We start from the raw sequence: 19155 nt of genomic DNA, 5'->3' as shown, positions 1-19155 counted from the left end.
AAACTTTAGAATCATAACATTTTTATGTAAGGCATAATGTGACAATAAATTCATTAAGATTATTTTTGAAAGATATTTTCATTTCACATTATTTTAATAACTACTTTTCCTAATTCCTACCGACTTAGATTCTAGCTATGCAGTAGAATTAGAAATTAATTTGTAATAAATTTTGTTATATTCAATTTTATCCGACTTTTAAATTCTAGCTATACAGTAGAATTAGAAATCACTTTGTAATAAATTTTGTCATTTTCAATTTTATCCTTTAAGACGATGATTTAATAAATTTGCCACATTTTCGCATAGCTAAAATTCATCTCATTATTTTTTATAAATTGATTTTTTTTCATAGTATAAAACTATAAATGGTAAAAAATTGTAAATTTTAATAGTAGGTTTTTCTTCTTCTTCTTCTTCTTCTTCTTCTTCTTCTTCTACTTTTTTATTTTTTTATTTTTTGAGGAAAACAGTTATTCTATTTTAGTTACTCTATCTCAAACACAATAATTTAGTATTTCATTAGCTAACACTATACCAATTATTAAGCCTAAGGTGGGAAGTTATCAAATTATACTAATTTGTTTCCTACATTAGAATGAATTTTTTTTAAGCTACAACATTTTCAACTAATTTAAAAAGTAATATTCTTTCTAAAAAAACATGATTGAAATTATCATATCTTACTGATTTTACTCCCAGCCATTAGTTATATTTGTTGCCATTATTTAGCAGTAAAAATCTTTCTTCTTTAAAAAAAAGTTTGTAGTATAAGCCATATTGAGGTTAAGACATCTCCATCAAAGCAAGTCAACACACTAATCATTTCAATAATACCCTGAATATATAATATATATATAATTTGAGATCATAGGTTTACATCACCACCCATTTGAAAATGTTAGAGTAAAATTTTATTTGATTAATAAGTGAATATCAAAACAAAAAACAAAAAAATCACGAAATAGCTTTTAATTTACATTGCTATTATGGGGATTTATTAATGAAGAAGCTAGCTAGGGACTCATGAAATACAAAGTTACATATACCCATCTAAACTAAAGAAAAAAGCCAAAGAGGGAAAAGTATTAAGCCATAAGAAAAAAGGAGTTAAAAGCGAAAGTACTATAGCTAGCCACAGAATGGACGACGAAATTACAAATTGTGGGAGGGAGGAATGAGATAACGAAAAAGAAAAAGCTAAGAAGAAAGCATGTTTAGAGATGCTCCAGCCTCATTTAGCCAAACACTGATTTTGAGATTTTAGAGAACTGTAATAGGGTTTAGTGCTAATGAAGAAGAGATGCTGATATACAAATTGCCAATATAACTTTACTTTGTAACGATGATTTATCGATATAGACTTAGATAGTTATATCACAAGTAGAAAGTAATATAAAAAAGAGGATTAATTTGGTACAAGACATGAAGGGGAAAAAAAAAAGAAACAAAAAACAATTTGTTTGTTTATTAATTAAATCCGCATTATAATAGGGATGTACAGCCGCCCAAAAGAGCCATCCATTTTCCAATTCTCTCATTTTCTCTCCAAAAACAAAACACAACCACACAAACAACTTCTCTCAAAGATTCCAACCTTCCCCCTCTCCCAAAAAAATAAAAAGGAAAAACCAAATGAAATTCAAAACCCTTTTTCTTCTTGATCTTAACAAGAAGAGAAATTAACGAATTTACAGTATAGCGCCCGCGCCGCTGTCGCGATGAGCCATCTCGAAGACTCTCTAAGATCCCTTTCTTTAGACTATCTTAATCTTCTAATCAACGGTCAAGCCTTTAGCGACGTGACGTTCAGCGTCGAGGGGCGTCTTGTCCACGCGCACCGATGCATCTTGGCGGCTAGGAGTTTGTTTTTTAGAAAATTCTTTTGTGGGACGTCGACGGAGGCGGGTGCGTCATCCGGGTTGAGCCCGGTTGGATCGCCGTCTCCGTCGACAGGGAGTAGTAGTACACAAGTGATTCCAGTAAATTCAGTGGGGTATGAAGTGTTTTTGTTGTTGTTGCAATTTTTATATAGTGGACAAGTTTCTATTGTGCCACAAAAACAAGAACCAAGGCCTAATTGTGGTGATAGAGCTTGTTGGCATACACATTGTACCTCCGCCGTTGATCTTGCCCTTCATACTCTCTCCGCCGCTAGATCCTTTGGCGTTGAACAGCTCGCATTACTTACTCAGGTCAGCTCTCTCTCTCTCTCTCTCTCTCTCTCTCTCTTTTTGGGTTGGATTTCTTATTATCTCATGTGGGTATTTGAATTTTTTTATGTTGATGAACTTGTGGAATTTTTTGGATTTTTTATTTGAAAAACTATGTTGATGAATTTTTGGAGTTCTTTCGAGTTCTCTTTCAAGTAATATGTATAATTTCTTTGTTTAAGAAAACACTTTCTAAATTGGGTTTTTTTTTCGGAGGATCTATATATTATGGATTCATTTATACTCGTGTTTTTTGAAAATTCACTTTCCTCATTTGGGTTTTTGTTGGAAATGAAAATTTTTGATTAGAAGGTACTCGATATAGTTTGTTTTTAATGAATTATGGTTTTTTTTTTATAATAGGGAAGGGGGAAATATTATTCTTTTAATTATATCATGTGTTTTTATTTTGGTGTTTGGAATTTTTTTCTCTATTATTTGATTTACTTTTTTGTTTATTTATGCAGAAGCAATTGGCAAGTATGGTGGAGAAAGCTTCCATTGAAGATGTAATGAAGGTTTTATTAGCTTCAAGAAAACAAGACATGCATCAACTTTGGTCCACTTGTTCTCATCTTGTAGCTAAATCCGGTCTCCCACCCGAGGTACTTGCCAAACACCTTCCGATCGATATCGTAGCGAAAATAGAAGAACTTCGCCTAAAGTCTTCTTTAGCGCGTCGTTCTCTAATGCCTCATCACCACCACCACCACCATCACGATCTTTCGGTTGCTGCCGACCTCGAAGACCAAAAGATTCGTCGTATGAGAAGAGCTTTAGACTCCTCCGACGTTGAGCTTGTTAAACTCATGGTAATGGGTGAAGGTTTGAATCTTGATGAAGCTTTAGCCTTACATTATGCTGTTGAGAATTGTAGCCGAGAAGTTGTTAAGGCCTTGCTTGAGCTCGGTGCCGCTGATGTCAACTACCCTGCTGGCCCGGCGGGGAAAACCCCACTTCACATGGCGGCGGAAATGGTGTCGCCCGACATGGTTGCTGTCCTACTCGACCACCATGCTGACCCGAATGTCCGAACCGTCGATGGTGTCACACCATTAGATATCTTAAGAACCCTAACTTCAGATTTTCTCTTCAAAGGTGCGGTCCCGGGATTAACGCACATCGAACCAAACAAGCTCAGGCTCTGCCTCGAGCTTGTCCAATCCGCTGCATTGGTTCTCTCTCGCGAAGAAGAAAATGCCAACGCCAACGCCAACGCCAACGTTTCATCATCTCCAATTTACCCGCCGATGAGCGAGGATCATAGCAGTAGTAGCAGCAACAACAACAATATCGGTAATCTCAATCTCGATTCGAGATTAGTTTACCTAAATCTCGGGGCATCGGGACGAATGGGAGGTTCTAGAGTGGACGGAGAAGATGACAACAGACATGGATCACAAGGAGGAGGATGTATCCCAACAATGTACCACCATTCCCATGACTTTCGATGAAAATTAAGCATAACATCAAAATCTCTTATTATATAAAAATTCCACAAAACATCAACATCTAAATTAGAATTCAAAAGGGGTTTAAAAATGTTGATTGAAAAAGGTAACCAAGATCATCAGCTAGTCTTTCTTGGGAATCAAATTATCATTGGATCAATTATATGTTTACAATATGTCAGCTCTTTGCTTATTTTTTTTTTAAATTTATCTTCAATTAATTCAGTTTTTTATCTCTCTTTTTCTCTATGCCTTGTTTTTTTTTTTTTTTTTTATAGGGATTTTGAGTTGAAGTGATGAAGGTATGAAGTAAGAGAAGTACTCAAAAATTGTGAGAAATCAAATGAGATGAGACAAGAGAAAGAATCTGACATTAAATTTCCCTTTAAAAAATTTCTTTCTGCTTCTTCTGATTGGAACACAGTCTCTCAGGTCAATCTTTTCAAACCCTTTTGGTCTTTTTTTTTTTTTTTTTTAATTTCATATACTTCTAATTCCTATTAATTAATATGTCTTTTCTACCCTAAATTCTATATACACACAATGATACAATAATACAATAATATAATATTATTTCAAACTTATCATAATGAAAAACTTTTGTGGGTTCTAATAATAATAATAATAAATTAAAACTATATTCTAATTAGTTTATATCATTTTGGGCCCTTTGTTATTTCATTTTCCCACTTCTTAATATTATTGTGTCCCCCACCTGCCCTCCATAATGCAAATTAGTGAATGCAATAACTTTTGGTTTTATATGCAATGGGATCTCTCTTATATAATTATATTCTATATCTCATTAATATTTCAAAAATAAATAAATAAATAATACTTATCTTTATACATATGATTTAGAGAGTTTGTCGTGGAATAATTTTTTTTTATTCATGATTAAAATACTTTAATTTGTTTGATTAAAGGATTAGAGATTCATATTAAAGGGTTAGAGATTCATACAAGCTAAGATGGACGAAGATATTCCTCTTATATATTCTTTTTAATCTTAAACTCTCGAACTAAAATGGGAATGGGAAAGGATAATTTCTCCTAATATAAACTCTTTACTACTGCATGTTTATTCCAAGATGGTTTGATATATCAAATTTATAATGGGTTGTTTTATTTTTCCAATTTAAGAAATATTACGTTTTAATCTACTTTTAGTTGATTTTAGTTTATTTAGTATATTTAGATCATTGATGGACAAGTATATGTAATATCAATTAATTATTGACTGAGTAGTATATAATTGATTCCAACTAGACATAAAAGAAATTAGGAAGTTCATATTTCAATTCAATTAGGTTTAATTTTGCATTATTTGATCAAATATTTTTTTCTAAAAAAATTACATATATTTAAAAATTGAAAATGTCACTTCTTGTCAAAAATTTGGCACATATGTCTAGATAAGATAGGGGATATTGACGAAAAAGGTTTTTGCTTTTCAAACTTTTTGAGAGAGATGGATCTATTTGATTTTGGTTGATATTGATTAATTAAACATCATCTATATGTTGGGTTATGGAAAAACTCAATTTGGGTATGACCTTACTAATAATGAATATTATACATCTCTCTCTCTCTCTATATATATATATTCAATATTATAAAAATTAATTTTGTGGTGAAGAGAGAAGAGAAGTTGTGGCTGTCATGCATGAGTGCAACATTGAATGTGGCCCAAAACATTGATTGAAGTTATTAAATATATCTAAAGATGGATTCTCTTCTTCCTCTAAATAACTCTATTCTATCCCCTTTCATCTTCTTTTCTTTTCTTTTTTTTTCTTTCTCTTTCCTTATTTGGGATTGGTTTGAATTTCAAAACCCTAACCTACCTCTTTGTTTCTCTTTTTATTATTACATGTTATGTTAAGGTTTTGTTTGGTTGTTTGTTTTAATTAATGTATTGTGTGTGTTGTTTAAGAATTTATTGACCCCAAAACTTACACCATATAATTTGCTGCCAACCCATGTAAGTTTTTCTACCCTCTTTAGTCCATTACCAAAAGTACTTTTGGGAGATTTAATAATTAATTGCTTTGGTAAGAGCATTTAACTAGGGGGGAAAAATGAAGATAGTTTTACTTTGCTCTTTTAATGTTTTAGGCATTGTAGTTCAAACCTGTGGAGTGAGGATTTCATCTCTAAAGGAAAATAGTTCCTATATTAAGTCAACTTTGATTTGTATGTATGGTTGTCTATACATGTATAGAGTGTTTTGGTTATTGTATTTTTCGAAATGGCTAGGATGAAATTAATTATGACTTCAAGATGTCTCGACACTTAGAGAAGTTATTGATGCTTTGGTCGAGTTATGTTGAGGTCAACTTTAGTTTGTATGTTTTTGTTATAATAGATACGTAAATAGACGTTGCTAAGGACCATTCTAGGCAATTATGCATAGGGTTGTTACTACTCTAAGCTATTTGGTGATTATAGTATGCTTTTACTATTTCTCAAAAGCTTGTGTGTTAATCGCTCAAAACCTTACATACCTATAGACACTTTCTTCTTTGAAGAAAGCTCACATTTGTCGTACCAAAAAACAAAATTAGTCACTCTAAGTATAGCTTAGTGGAAAGAGACATCAATAACAACTTTTGTAAACCTCGACGGTTTTTGGTCTATTGACATAATTAGAGTATTTTTGGAAAATATTATTCTTTGAAAATATTATATTATTCTTATATATTCTTTCCTTTAGTGTGTTTTAATATGGTTATATATAGGGCTGTAATATGTGATTATTATCAATGAATCATCAATGAAATATCGATATTCCGATCCATACAATCTAACATGGTATTAGAGCTTTAGGTTTCTTTTTCATTGTTCGATCTCTACTTCCGTCGATCTCTGCCTCCGTCCATGACTAGCCATAGATGGAGTCAGACCCAAGCGTAAATCTCTTTGTTTCCACTTAATAAAAAAAAACAACCCAATCTTCAACCATCTTCGTCTCTTATATCTGCAAGATCCACCGTCACCACCGTCGCTCTTCCTACCTCAAAACTTTCCAACGACGTCCTCTGTTTCTCTGTCGCTCTGATCTATCTTCCTCCCAAGCCACGTCGTCATTACAGAACCACCCACCACCGAACCCTCTTCTCTGCCGTCGAAGCCCTAAGCCTTTAGTTCAGAATTGTCCAGGTTTGCGCTTCTAGATCTGCGGTCGTTGCACGTCCCTCCGTCCAGTTGGCTCTGTTAGTCTCCTGTTCTGCTCTCAGCAGCTCTCCGGTTTTCGTGAAATCCACTCCTGTTCTCCTCTTTGTCGGTCTCCATTCACTTCAAGACGAAGCTCTCTATCCTCCGTTTTTTGTTCAGTCCCGTGATTCAGTTCGTAAAATTACTTTAAAAAAAGTCTTTGCTCTGTTTTCAAATTAGTAGTTATTGGGTTCCGTTATAGATCTCTCTATAAGGATCTCTCTGCCCAGAAGTTCCTGTTTCGTTCTTCGTAGGTTCTATCTCCAGCCTAGAAGTTTGTTGTGTCCTAGTGTTCTTCGTAGGTTCGGTTATAGATCTCTATATGAACATCTATGTCTCTATCTGAGAAGTTCTTCGTTTTGTTCTTCGTGGGATCTGTCTCCAGCCTAGAAATTTCTTGTGTTTTTGTTATTCGTGAGTTCCTGATTCTATCCTAAATCTAATGATTTGATTAATAAGTTTTCTTAGCAAACTTAAGTTTGTGAAAACCTTAAGTTTGAGGGAGGGTATTGACATAATTAGAATATTTGTGAAAAATATTATTCTTAGGAAATATTATATTATTTTTATATATTCTTTCCTTCGGTGTATTTTAATATGGTTATATATAGGATTGTAATCCGTGATTATTATCAATGAATCATCAATGAAATATCGATATTCCATACAATCTAACAGTCCACACAATAACTATTGAATTGAGACATCGATATTTTAGACGACGCTCATTTACGTTGCATCACATGTATTGTACTCAAGAATGGCTACGTGTTTAGTGACTCGATCACATATATGCATACATTATAGTTGTAGTGTATATTTTTGCTGTAGGATTATTAGATACAAGCATCCCATGATCTCTATTTGGGTTGGTGTTGATTATTTATTTATTTATCTACTTTCTAGAAGGGTGTTATGTTGACGTTATGATGTCTCATTATTCATTTAATTAAAATTAACGAGTATATATACATTCAGATTTACTTAATTTGAAGTAGAAGGATATTGAAACTTTTCTGTCATTAATTTATTACACTTATGCATAGTTGATTAGAGGGATTTAAACTATAACTAAACCTTATTGATCACTAACACACTTACATCGAAGTTGAGTTTGCTCATCTTTTTGCGTTTGATTAGTTTATAAAATATTTGACTAATAGAATTCACTGAATATATAATGCTGGAAATCTAATCAAATAATAGTTAGATTTTTTTTCTTTCTTTTAATGTTTTAAAGAAGGAACAGAATAAAAAGCTTTTAACTTCTTTTTGCATAATTCTAGCTTTAGTTAGGTGTATGAATTTGGGAGATTAATTATTATTCTTTGTCATTGCTTTCACAAAGCACTAAAACTTTGGTCTAAAACGGAAGTTGGGACATTGACTTTTTAGAGTGTTATGGAATATATAAAGATTTTGAAACAACACAAAATTAGCCAAGTTGATAGACAAGCATATGCTAATGTTGGCAATAACACTTTTTAATAAATTTGGTGGGGCACCAAACTAAATTCAAATCAAATTATAGCTAAATCACAACATTAATCAATATAATTATCTCCAAAATACATTACCTTCTTATCATAGATCACCTCGTACTCACATGAGTTCTTTAAGAAAAAGTAAACGTTTTATGCATCTTGGTTCTTTAGACGAACTTACATTGAGGGTAATCATAAATTGATACTATCTAGAGGTTTTGATATAATCACTAGTTCTATGCTGTGTCTAACAAACTTAATTTAGAATAAGAAATTGATATGAATTTATATATATTCTTAAAAGTGATATTTGAAAAGGATTTATGATAATAGAGTTTGTCATTACATTTTCTAAATTACAAAAGTAGCAAATTTAAAAACCCGCATAATGTATTTAATTACTTCATATTTGTCATATTTAGAATATGTAAAAAATGATAAGGTATGAGTTGTTTTTTTCTAAATTTTTTTATTATATGATGCAATTTTCCTAATTAAATTAGAGCTAAGAAGTGTCCTAGGGTATGTGGGACCAATCCATCCTCGTCCTTTTTCCTCTTGTACAATAAAAAGATGATAAATTCAAATTATAAATCTTTTGCTGGCTAACACGTCGTATATGTGAGTTACACATTCGTTTTTTCCCAATCATATGGTACAAATCTCTCGAGTAACAAATTAAATACAAATATATTCTCGAGAATGAATAAATAAATAAGTAAAAATAAAGTGGATCTTAAAAATGGGTTTATAAATCTCTACTTTACTCAACTACACATCAAACACTTGAGTAAATATTCTAATTTTGACATAGTTCTAAATATAGTAACATGGAAAGGGCATGCAGTTATGTCACTTAAACTTTCTCTGGACAATCCATTTGAGAGGTGTAGCCTCGTTTACTTGGAGGGAAGCTCAAAAATTAGCCAAAACTCCCATTCATTCAGCCTTCTCTTGGACAGTCTTCTTTATGAAACGTAGCATATTGATCCTCAAGTCCTACAATTCAGATACCAATCATGTTGTTAATAATAGGTATATCAAAATGCAAAACTAAACACTACAATGCATGTAGAGGGAATCTCTATATTCTTTTCTGGTTCTTAAAAATATTAGTTCACATTTTTGTTATCGAACATTAGATATTTACGTTGACAAGTATTTGAACCCCACATGTCGTGAATCAAATATAAAGTTTTCAAATTTTTGTTCAATGGTGATGCTATGATAGAACCTAAGATTACTAATATAAACGGTAACCAAACTATAAAATAAACTAAAGTTTTTGAGGTACTTGGACCCTCTTCCAATCTTGAGATTACTCCAAGCCCCTAATTTACTCACCAAAATATTGCCTATCCTCCTCATTGATCCCCTTCCCCTATTTAAAACCAACAAGTTTAACAAACTCTCTAGCTAATTACTCTCACCAAACTCTCACCAAAATATACCTTCAATACTCGGTCCCTGATGCCGTCTCTATCACACTAATTACAATGAAAAGAGACCTTGTATTTCTTATCAGGAAAGAAACATCAGTTGAGTTGGCTGGGAAAGAACATTTATACTTGGGCAAATTGAAAAAATGGGAGGGGAAGTTGTGGGGATTTCTTCAGTAAGTGTTTCTAAGCGAGTAAGTTATAAATGGTGAGATTTTTTAAATCCTGTGGTTTCATCTGAACACAAGTTTGAGGGATAACCTGTTGAAGAGAACATCTGTACAACAACCAAGAATTTAGGTAATTGCCCAAAACTTCTTTCTACAGATCAGCACCGATTCTGGGTTATTATCTTTCGTTTGCAGTGTCTGCATTTCAACATCCCATAGATATTTGGAAGCAATTTCTTGTATTCTTGATGTTATCGAAGGTTCGTCTCTGATGATTATGTATCCCTGTACATGAAAATGATTCAAAGATAATTTGAAGCATAAATCAGAAACAGTAGAAGATATGTCAATAGGCAGACTACGCTTGCTTCTCCCTTTCTAAATTTTAGCATTATAGGAAGAGATCTCCGTCACAAAGAACTTTGACAACAGAAATGCCATGCCCATGAAATCTTACAAGAACAGAGAAATGGATACATCATACAGCATTATGGTGACATGCTATTTTCTAAAAATCTAAGACATACTAAACATTGTTCAGGACATGTTTATTCGAATGTGCATTTTCTTAGATATACATTTTTTAAATATTTGTTAATAATTCCTGTGTTGACACTTCTTTAACTTAAGATATTTTCATGCCAGAGATAATGTAAAAGAAGTAAGGGTAGCAATGAATAATATCAAATTTTTCAAATGCAAAGAACGAACTAATATTTTCGTTGAAATTTAAAGGTCAACATGGATTTATATGTGCTAATAAAAGATTATTTAGTAAGACAAAAAGTTTTAGTCCATGAACTTGGATGTATTTAAAAGATCTTTAAATGTTAAGAAGCTCCTTGTTTGGTCAAAGGATCTTGTGGACCCCACAACTAAACAGCTCTCCAGTTTTAACAAGCATCCAAACTAAACAACTTCACTCCTTACTCCAAATGATTTATTGAACATTTAGTGAACTATTAAACAAAATAGAAATATGAGGGACATATAAAATGATTTTAAAGTTCAAAAACTTGTTAGACACAAAATTAAAAGCGTATAAACCTAGTAAGCTATTACACACTCTTTCAAATTGAGAGATTTATCAAACAAAAATAAAAATTCTAAGGACTAAACTTGAAATTTTTAATTAGACCTTGGGGGCATTTAAGTCAAGAACTATTCTAAGACTATTATAACACAAACCGGACTAATCTACATCCCAAACACAAACTATTATAACTAAACTATAATAACCAACTTCTTACCCCAAACGACCCCTTATTAATTTTATCCTAATATTTGTCCATGTTTGTGTTTTCTATATATATATATATATATATATATATATATATATAAATAGATACTTTAGGTTCTTCGTTTGTTTTGTAGGGTCATAATTCTATAATTTGTGTATTTATTATACTTAGGTGTTCAATTCGGGTCCAATAATTTTTAGACTCCTTTAATTCATTTAATTTTCCTCAAAGAGTGTCAAACTTGTCTTTATCAGGCTTAAGAACTGTTGGACACAAGTCCAATAAGGAGTAGAATCAATCTGACGCAGACATATGCATAAGCTCGAATTGAAGTGTCCATGCTTCAAACCAAATCTTATTTAGTTCACCAAATGCTCAAGGGCCGTGTTGTGATGCCTTTTTGTTTCCTATTATTGTTTCCAATTGTTGAGAAATGTGTGTTTGGTAATTTTTCTCTCTTGTTTCAAGGTTGATTGTTCTTTTTTATGTCATAAGAAATATCAAGAGTAGATTCCAAAAAAGGAACAAGAACAGCCTAAAGGCCGACCACAGGGTCAATAATTACATGACTCTGGTTTCTTGTTTTTAAGAATTTTTTTTAAAATAAAAGACATGGCTAGAGATTTGATTTCTTCTCTAATTTTCATGGTATAAAAATTGAAGTTAGAATCATTGTCTTATCAAGTTCGCTCATGTAATCCATAATAAGTCCAAATTATTATGACAAATAAACTTTCCTATTGATTTTAAGTTTTAAAAAAATGAATTTTCAAACATATTTCTAGTTCTATAAAAAGAATGCATTTTTGTCTTACTTTTAAAGTTTTGGAAAACAAAAACCAAATATTGAGAAACGACAAACAAGAAAGGTAAACAGATTAATCAAAACTTTTACAATGGTAAACACACAGGCAAAAGAAAATGCATCAATGCAAGCAATGGTCGCAAAGTTTATACCAGAAAAACGGAGGTCTCAAGCATAGCATCAATATCTGCCAAAAGTAATTTCCCCAGTTTTGTCTCTTCTTGTGGGTATTACAAGCTTGAAAAATCAAAGGAATCAAATTAATTACCTGAGGTCGTACAATGCGGTCCATTTCCAACATTATATCCTCCAGCAAGCAACCTTCTCCACCACTTTTATACTGAGAAAATAGATGGTATGCATGCAACAAATCGTATGTGCGCGGATAAGTTGAAAATGGTTCACACCTACATTATAAGTGATATTAGAAAACTAAACATTCATTAAGAAAAACGAAAGAAACCAAACAGGGAGTAATAAAAACAAAAACAAATAAACAAACGGACAAATCTATACATAAGAGACTAATAATATTTTCGTAAATCCTAAGAGGCTAACCAAAGAAATCAGGAAAGCTGACCATGGCTCATACCTCTCCCGAGAAAGCTCCCAAAAAAATTCCTCGATTTTTTTTCCCAGAGCAATAAAAGTGTTGCATGCCAAACAGTATAATACTTCTAATATTTGGAAGATGTTGGAGAACAAATAACTTACCAATCATGAAAGACACCAACCAGGCCCCGGTCATATATAGCAGAGAGCGTGTTTTTCATCTTTATAGGAACTACATTCATAACCCAGACTGGAAAGTTGTTCAATGCCACTGCAAATCCACCATAGCCAGCATTCATGTCCATGACATTTCGAATACCCGTTTCACTGACATTCATCAGTTTCCAGTACTGGTTAACTTGATCTTTCCAATATACGGTATCCAAATCAAATTCCTCTTGACTAACACCTGTGATTGAAGACAACAATATCATCGTAAGACACAGCAATCAGATTTTCTAGGTAAGAGAAAGTAGAAACTAAGAATAATCAAGGCACTTTAGGAAAGAAAACTAACAAAGGTTCACCTCGTACAATTTGCTAGCTCAATGGTTTTAACCAATACCGTTAATAAAAAAGATCGATTTACTCAAGACTGAGAATAAGAAATAATTGGAAGGAAAATCAATGGGAATAGAAGCGGTAATCCTATGTTTACTTGGAAGTAACTATAAATAGACTTAGCAGCCTATGCATGCCACTTATTAAATTAGAAATAAGAATAAGACATTACAATTACTGAAATGTTCCTTCAACACACCAACAAACTAAGAATATATTAATCATAACAAATACCAATAGAATTTTGGGCTAAAATTAACCAAAATATTTACAAATATAATAAGATATTACAGTCTATTTGCGATAGAAATAGACTACTATCTTTGTCTACATGTGTCATGATAGACACATATAGTAGTCTATCGCAATCTATTGTCATGTTTTGTTAGATTTGTAAATATTTTCAGCAGTTTTTTTATTTAAAATTATTTTTCTAAAATTTTGATATTAGAACACTTATTAGTAATAAATTTTAATTTATTTTATTGTTTATAAATAGTAATGAAATATATCTTAACACTTATTTGATTCAACAAATAATAACAAACTAAAAATAAATAATTAAAAAGTTAGGTAAAAGCCTGAGATCATGAATAGTAAAAGTTCAATTGGGAAAAAAAAAAGGAAAAGAATAATTAATGATAAGGAGAGTTACTAAATATTCGTCATTTTCTGAATATTCTTTTCAGTCTAATTTTGAATTAACAGTTGCGGTTCAATAATAAATAGTCTGAAAATCCCTTAGAGCTTTATTGAATAAATAAATAAGTTACCATGTCAAACAGTTTTTAGCGTGAAGACAACTACAGTAAGTTATAGAAGTTATTATTCAAAAGAAAAACACTCAGGAAATGCACAAATAAGCCACCGAGATATAATTCCTGCTATGAGAGCTTGGTGAATTGAAGAACCAAAAACAACTAGGAGGATTTCTTTAGAAAGAAAAGGTATACCTATTTTCCTGAGACTCCTCGAATATACTGAAAGGCGCTCTGGTCTCGGAGGTAACTTCTGAGCATATGACTGATCGGCTACTTGAATACAGTTTCTTAAAGGTATTTTCCATGATGGTTGAAAATCATCCACAGCATCACATATTTCCACAGCCTTATTCTCTGCATTGATGATGAGGCATGCCGGATTTTCCTGTTTGATCCAGATTGCAGTCTGAACCTTTCTGGCAATAAGCTTCCAGCACATTGCTGTAGTCAGATTCACCAGTTTCTCCCATATCATTGGGTATTCTTTATCTTTTCTATAGGCAGGGGGTGCTGAATAGACAAAATATCCATTCGGCCGCAGAAGCCGATCAACTTCTTTGAGTAAAATACCATCTGCAATAATTAAGACAAAGTGAAAGTTTAATGACTTCCAAGTATAAATCAAAACGGTAAAATTGACAAGATTTAGGTGAAGGCATATGAGAGCCTTCATCAAAAATTCAGTGTATCATGTCACATTATCACCAGAAAAAGAATGTGAACTTATTCAGCACGGACAAAGTAAACAAGTAAACTTTCTTACACTTGGTAATGATAAACGTGGACATGGATAATGGCATTGTGGTCTTCATTTATCTTAATGCTGCTCTAGAGGTTTCATAAGATTATTAGTCCTTTTTCGGTTATTTAGAAAAACATAAATATTTTCTTTTCTTTTCTTTTTTTCAACAAGTTACAAAATTTCTAGTGGAAGAGATGAATAAAGATTAATGCTCAAAAATGCATACGAACTCCAAGATGAGACCTTAAAAGTAGCAAGTGAAAATAACAAATAATGAGTAATGGCTATTCTGCATAAAAAGTACTGGAATACCATTTTCATGCCAATCAACACGACACCTAGAGCAGTGGACCATCTCAAAGGAACTTGTGGGATACGGCAGCTGTTTTGTTGCCAAGGCAGAAATCATTGCACCAATACCTCTCTCTAGCGCAAATTGAATCTGATTCTCATGCCCGTCCTTGGGAGCAAAGGACATCGTTTGAATGCCCAATGAAAGAAGATAAGCTGAGAAACTAGCAACGCCACAACCAACATCTAAAACCTGATATACTCCAGCAGAGCTCAGAGTGCCTGTATCATTTGTAGTCATGTTTCCTAATCTGCGTTAGAATAAAAATTTGATCAATAGAACAGTCGGAAGAAAATCTAATCAGTAATCCAGATTGATCATAAATACAAGGAATCCTTTTTAATATTACTTCCCAAATTGAAAATCAAATTAGAACAGCGGAAGGATGAATACGAACTGACTGATTAAAGGGTATGAGTATATTCATATCCCAATAAGGAAACAAAGTAAAGAGGAAAAGGGAAGGTTCAATAAGAGCCAACAATGCTACCTTTGGATGTACTCAGGAGCCCCATGTTTGAAGTGAGTACCACCTCCAGGAAACCACCATAGTTGGTCCTTCTCATGGACCCAATTTTGTCCTCCTTTAACTTCAGCAAGGCGTGTGTGATTCACATTACTTCGCCACACATAATCCCGACTGGTTGGCCACTTTACTGGGATCTTGTAGTCTTCGGGTGGAGGTACCAAACAAAACAAGCGGTTATCAAGTGGAGGGCAGTGCCTCTCGAGCTCTTCTTTTCTTGAAAGATCCAATGTTGGAATCAATTCTTTTATGTAAGAAATATCGTGGCAAGGAATATACTCGGTGTATTTTAAAGGACATACATCCACACCATTTTCTGGAATCGAAAGTGGTACCTTCCTGTAAGTGATTGAAACTTGGTTTGGAATTGTGGAATTTCCTGCAGTATAAGTGATAAACTTTGAGACAAGGTATTGATTGATCCGATAACATCGGACCTTTGAAGTTCCCTAGAAACATGGAACAATTTCACAAACCTAGAAGGAACACACATCATCTGAAAAGGAAAAGTGTGTGAAAGATGAAGGATATACAAAGAACAAGTCAGATATTGCTTTATAAGTTTGACATTTCTTAGGCCACATCTTTGACTTGAAATAAAATCAACTAAATTCTATCAGAGGAAAAAATCGTCAGAAGACCAATTTTAATGTGAAACTATAACGTTTCAGAGAGAAGTCAAATAGTATCTTTAAGAAAAACATACGTATTTATCATTAAAATTCTAAAGCCTGAGCTTAATTTCATTCACCCACTAGACTAATTCAAAAGGTTGAATTGGAAGAAGTTTGAGTTTGATTCCTCTTTCTCTAAGCAGGAAAAAGATAGTGGTAACACTAGTCGGTGATTAGTTCACTAAGCATCTCCCTTCCAAGTTGCACTTTCCTTTCCCAACTGATAACGGGTCTTCCTTAAGAAAGTAAAGCATCACTGCCAGAAACAAAGCAACTACCAGATATGCTTAATTTTCTCTTAATTTCTACACTAGTCAAACAAGCAAGAAAATAAAACAAGCCATCGACAAACCCAATCCAGAACGCAGGTATCCAGCAAAGCACAAGGAAGAATACAAGATCCGAAGCATAAACTCAAGCATTAATTGAATAGAGATAGAACTTAAAAGCAAAAAAGTTACTAAATTTGGATTCAGTTTTAGAATAAATAAAATAGAGAGACGACCGTACCAAGTAATGATGAAGAAGTGGAATTGGAAGGAAGGTGAGAAACGTAAATAGGAACATTGTCGCCAAAAAGAGTGCCAAAATAGAAAGATCCAACCATAAGTAACAGGGCGAGCATTATCATCTGCCATGACTGCAATGCAAAAAAATAACCGAAGCCATAGGAACTGGCCATTGTGTTCTTTCTTCCTTCCACAGAGCTTGGATCTCGGAAAGGAGCTGGAAATTAAAGGAATTCGTCAAGACCCAAATGACATTGCCATTTGAGAGAGAGATCGGAGTAGGAATAGGTATGAATGTTAAAGTAATTTGAAGGCTAGAGCGGAGATTTCAGGAAGAGAATATTTTCAGTTTCGATTCGAAGATTTCACCATTCGCTTTCACAAATCTTCTCTTCTTCTTTAACTTCTTTAACTTTCACAAAATAATAATAAATATTATAAATAACAATAATAATTTGTCGAGATACGCTTTTTCATTTTTTTTTTTCTTTTTCTTTTTAACTGTTGTTTTCTGTCTTTCCTCTTCTTCGCTTTTTTAAGGTTTAATTTACATAAAGTTAACCAATCCCAAAATTATTTACTGACTGTGTAATAAAATAAGAAATGTTTTCGATCATTTCTTTCATAAATTTTATATATAAATTCTGAATCATCTCAATATAATTAAGGATCGAGATCAGAATTATTTCATCTTGAGCCATTTTTAATGCCATTAAGACCTGAAATCCAACAACAAAATGAAGAAATGAGAAAATCTACATCACCCTATGTATTATCGAGATAATTCCAGTATTTTCTTTATGAATTTTTTCGTTTTCAAAATTGTTCTGTATAAATATTTTGACGGTCATATTTTTTAAAAAAACTTTTTTTTTCAATAATGAAATCATAACCTTTTAAAGGATTTCAATGAAAATATGATATTTTAATTTTATGAATATTTCGATACAAATATTAACAAAATGTGCCGATTTAATATTTATGTTGCCATTTTTTATGAGTGATTGTTGAATGTCTTTTTTTTTTTATGGTTTTGTTCTATAGATAATCTATAGAAATATCGACGTATTGAATTTCTTTTTTAATATTATGATATGAAATCGATATTTCAATTTAATATGAAAATCAATTTTTTTCTACAACAAATAAGATACAAGCAAAGTTTAAAATAACATAATATGGAACTCTCAATTTTATATAAATTTGATTAAACATTGATAAAGGATGTTTTTTAATACATTATAAAAACAAATTTGCTACATTTGAAATAGTTGTGTATTTGAAAGCATTTGTACATAATAAGATTCACCGCTTACAGTACCTACGAATTCACCGTGAGATAAATATATTGATAAGACAACCACAATGAATCAAGATGAAACAACAAATTTAAACTCAAACAGATTTGATAACTTATTGACAAATTTTCTAAAATATTCACTTCAACTTCTATAAAATTTAAGAAACATTTAGATAAATTAGTATTTTAACCAAATCTCGAAATCGAATGACTCACATACAAATTTTATATTAAATTCTTCATTAGTTTCGTTAAGTTTCAACCTCGTGACTATTTATTTATTTATTTAGGGTATTCATTAAGGTTGTTTAAGTAATTTTTCATTGTCTTAGTATCATAATGACACACATAAATAACCCACTTTTCAATCTCTAAACATAATTCCAAACAATAGATAGTAAAACGTATATGTTTTTTGTTTGGATTCAAAGAGTCATGCTGTTGGAATTTGTGTCCTAAAACTCGTACTTTATTATTTGATTTGATATAATTTATTGTTGAATGCTATAATCTTAAAACAAATAAATTAAAGTCTCGAGGCTATATTAATGAGTTTGTCAAATATACTTGAACTTTATGTAAAGACATAAACATGAATTAAGTTCAAGTTAATAGCCCAAATGGTCTTTAGTGTATGAATAAGGTTGGGCGCCTTATTCTGGATAAACATTATGGATGCGGCCCGTTCCGTAGTAAGTACAAACGATGTAATCCTGAATCGTTCATGTAGAGACATGGGAGTGGGGGGCATTCTATGTAAATGGTTTGCATAAGACTAGAACCACGAAATAGTCACTTTTAGTTATAACACCGTAAACTGTAAACTGACTATTTTATTTATGATGACTTAGGTAACTTGATCTTAATCTTGATCTAACTATAAACTTCTGTTCATTCGGTAGTATCCTTAGATCTGCATATGTGAGAGCAGCTCAACATCGCTGGCCCAATAAGCCTCTCATTTCAGGGGTAAGACCGAGTGGATAGCTAGGGACATAGGGTACAAGATGGAATTAACTCATACCCACTTATGGGATAGTAGATAGGTTGTTCCCTTAAGGACTGAATCTAAGTCTTGAACAAGGGGTCCCACCTTCTCATTGGTCCGAGAAAGATTCAGGTTTATATGTTGGACCTTAAACCAATTGTTCAATAGTGG

General features: G+C 32.3%; 2 protein-coding genes across 2 annotated transcripts; one reads left to right on the top strand and one right to left on the bottom strand.

Moving 5' to 3' along the window:
* Positions 1-1517: 1517 nt before the first annotated feature.
* LOC103486909 (BTB/POZ domain and ankyrin repeat-containing protein NOOT2) lies at positions 1518-3895 on the top strand. The gene is made up of 2 exons (XM_008445067.3): positions 1518-2195; positions 2681-3895. Exons 1-2 carry the CDS (start codon positions 1722-1724, stop codon positions 3665-3667), a joined length of 1461 nt encoding a protein of 486 aa, XP_008443289.1. The 5' UTR covers positions 1518-1721; the 3' UTR covers positions 3668-3895.
* Positions 3896-8941: 5046 nt separating this feature from the next.
* LOC103486910 (probable methyltransferase PMT7) lies at positions 8942-17110 on the bottom strand. Its single transcript, XM_008445068.2, has 8 exons — positions 16698-17110; positions 15478-15892; positions 14948-15237; positions 14086-14466; positions 12734-12980; positions 12288-12426; positions 10065-10258; positions 8942-9363 (listed from the first exon to the last, which is right to left on the bottom strand). The coding sequence occupies exons 1-7, from the start codon at positions 16867-16869 to the stop codon at positions 10100-10102; spliced, it is 1803 nt and encodes a 600-aa protein (XP_008443290.1). The 5' UTR covers positions 16870-17110; the 3' UTR covers positions 8942-9363; positions 10065-10099.
* Between the last annotated feature and the right edge of the window lie 2045 nt (positions 17111-19155).

The sequence above is a fragment of the Cucumis melo genome, chromosome 4 (genome assembly GCF_025177605.1).
Source record: "Cucumis melo cultivar AY chromosome 4, USDA_Cmelo_AY_1.0, whole genome shotgun sequence".
NCBI lineage: Eukaryota > Viridiplantae > Streptophyta > Magnoliopsida > Cucurbitales > Cucurbitaceae > Cucumis > Cucumis melo.
This window is presented reverse-complemented; position numbering and strand designations above follow the sequence as displayed.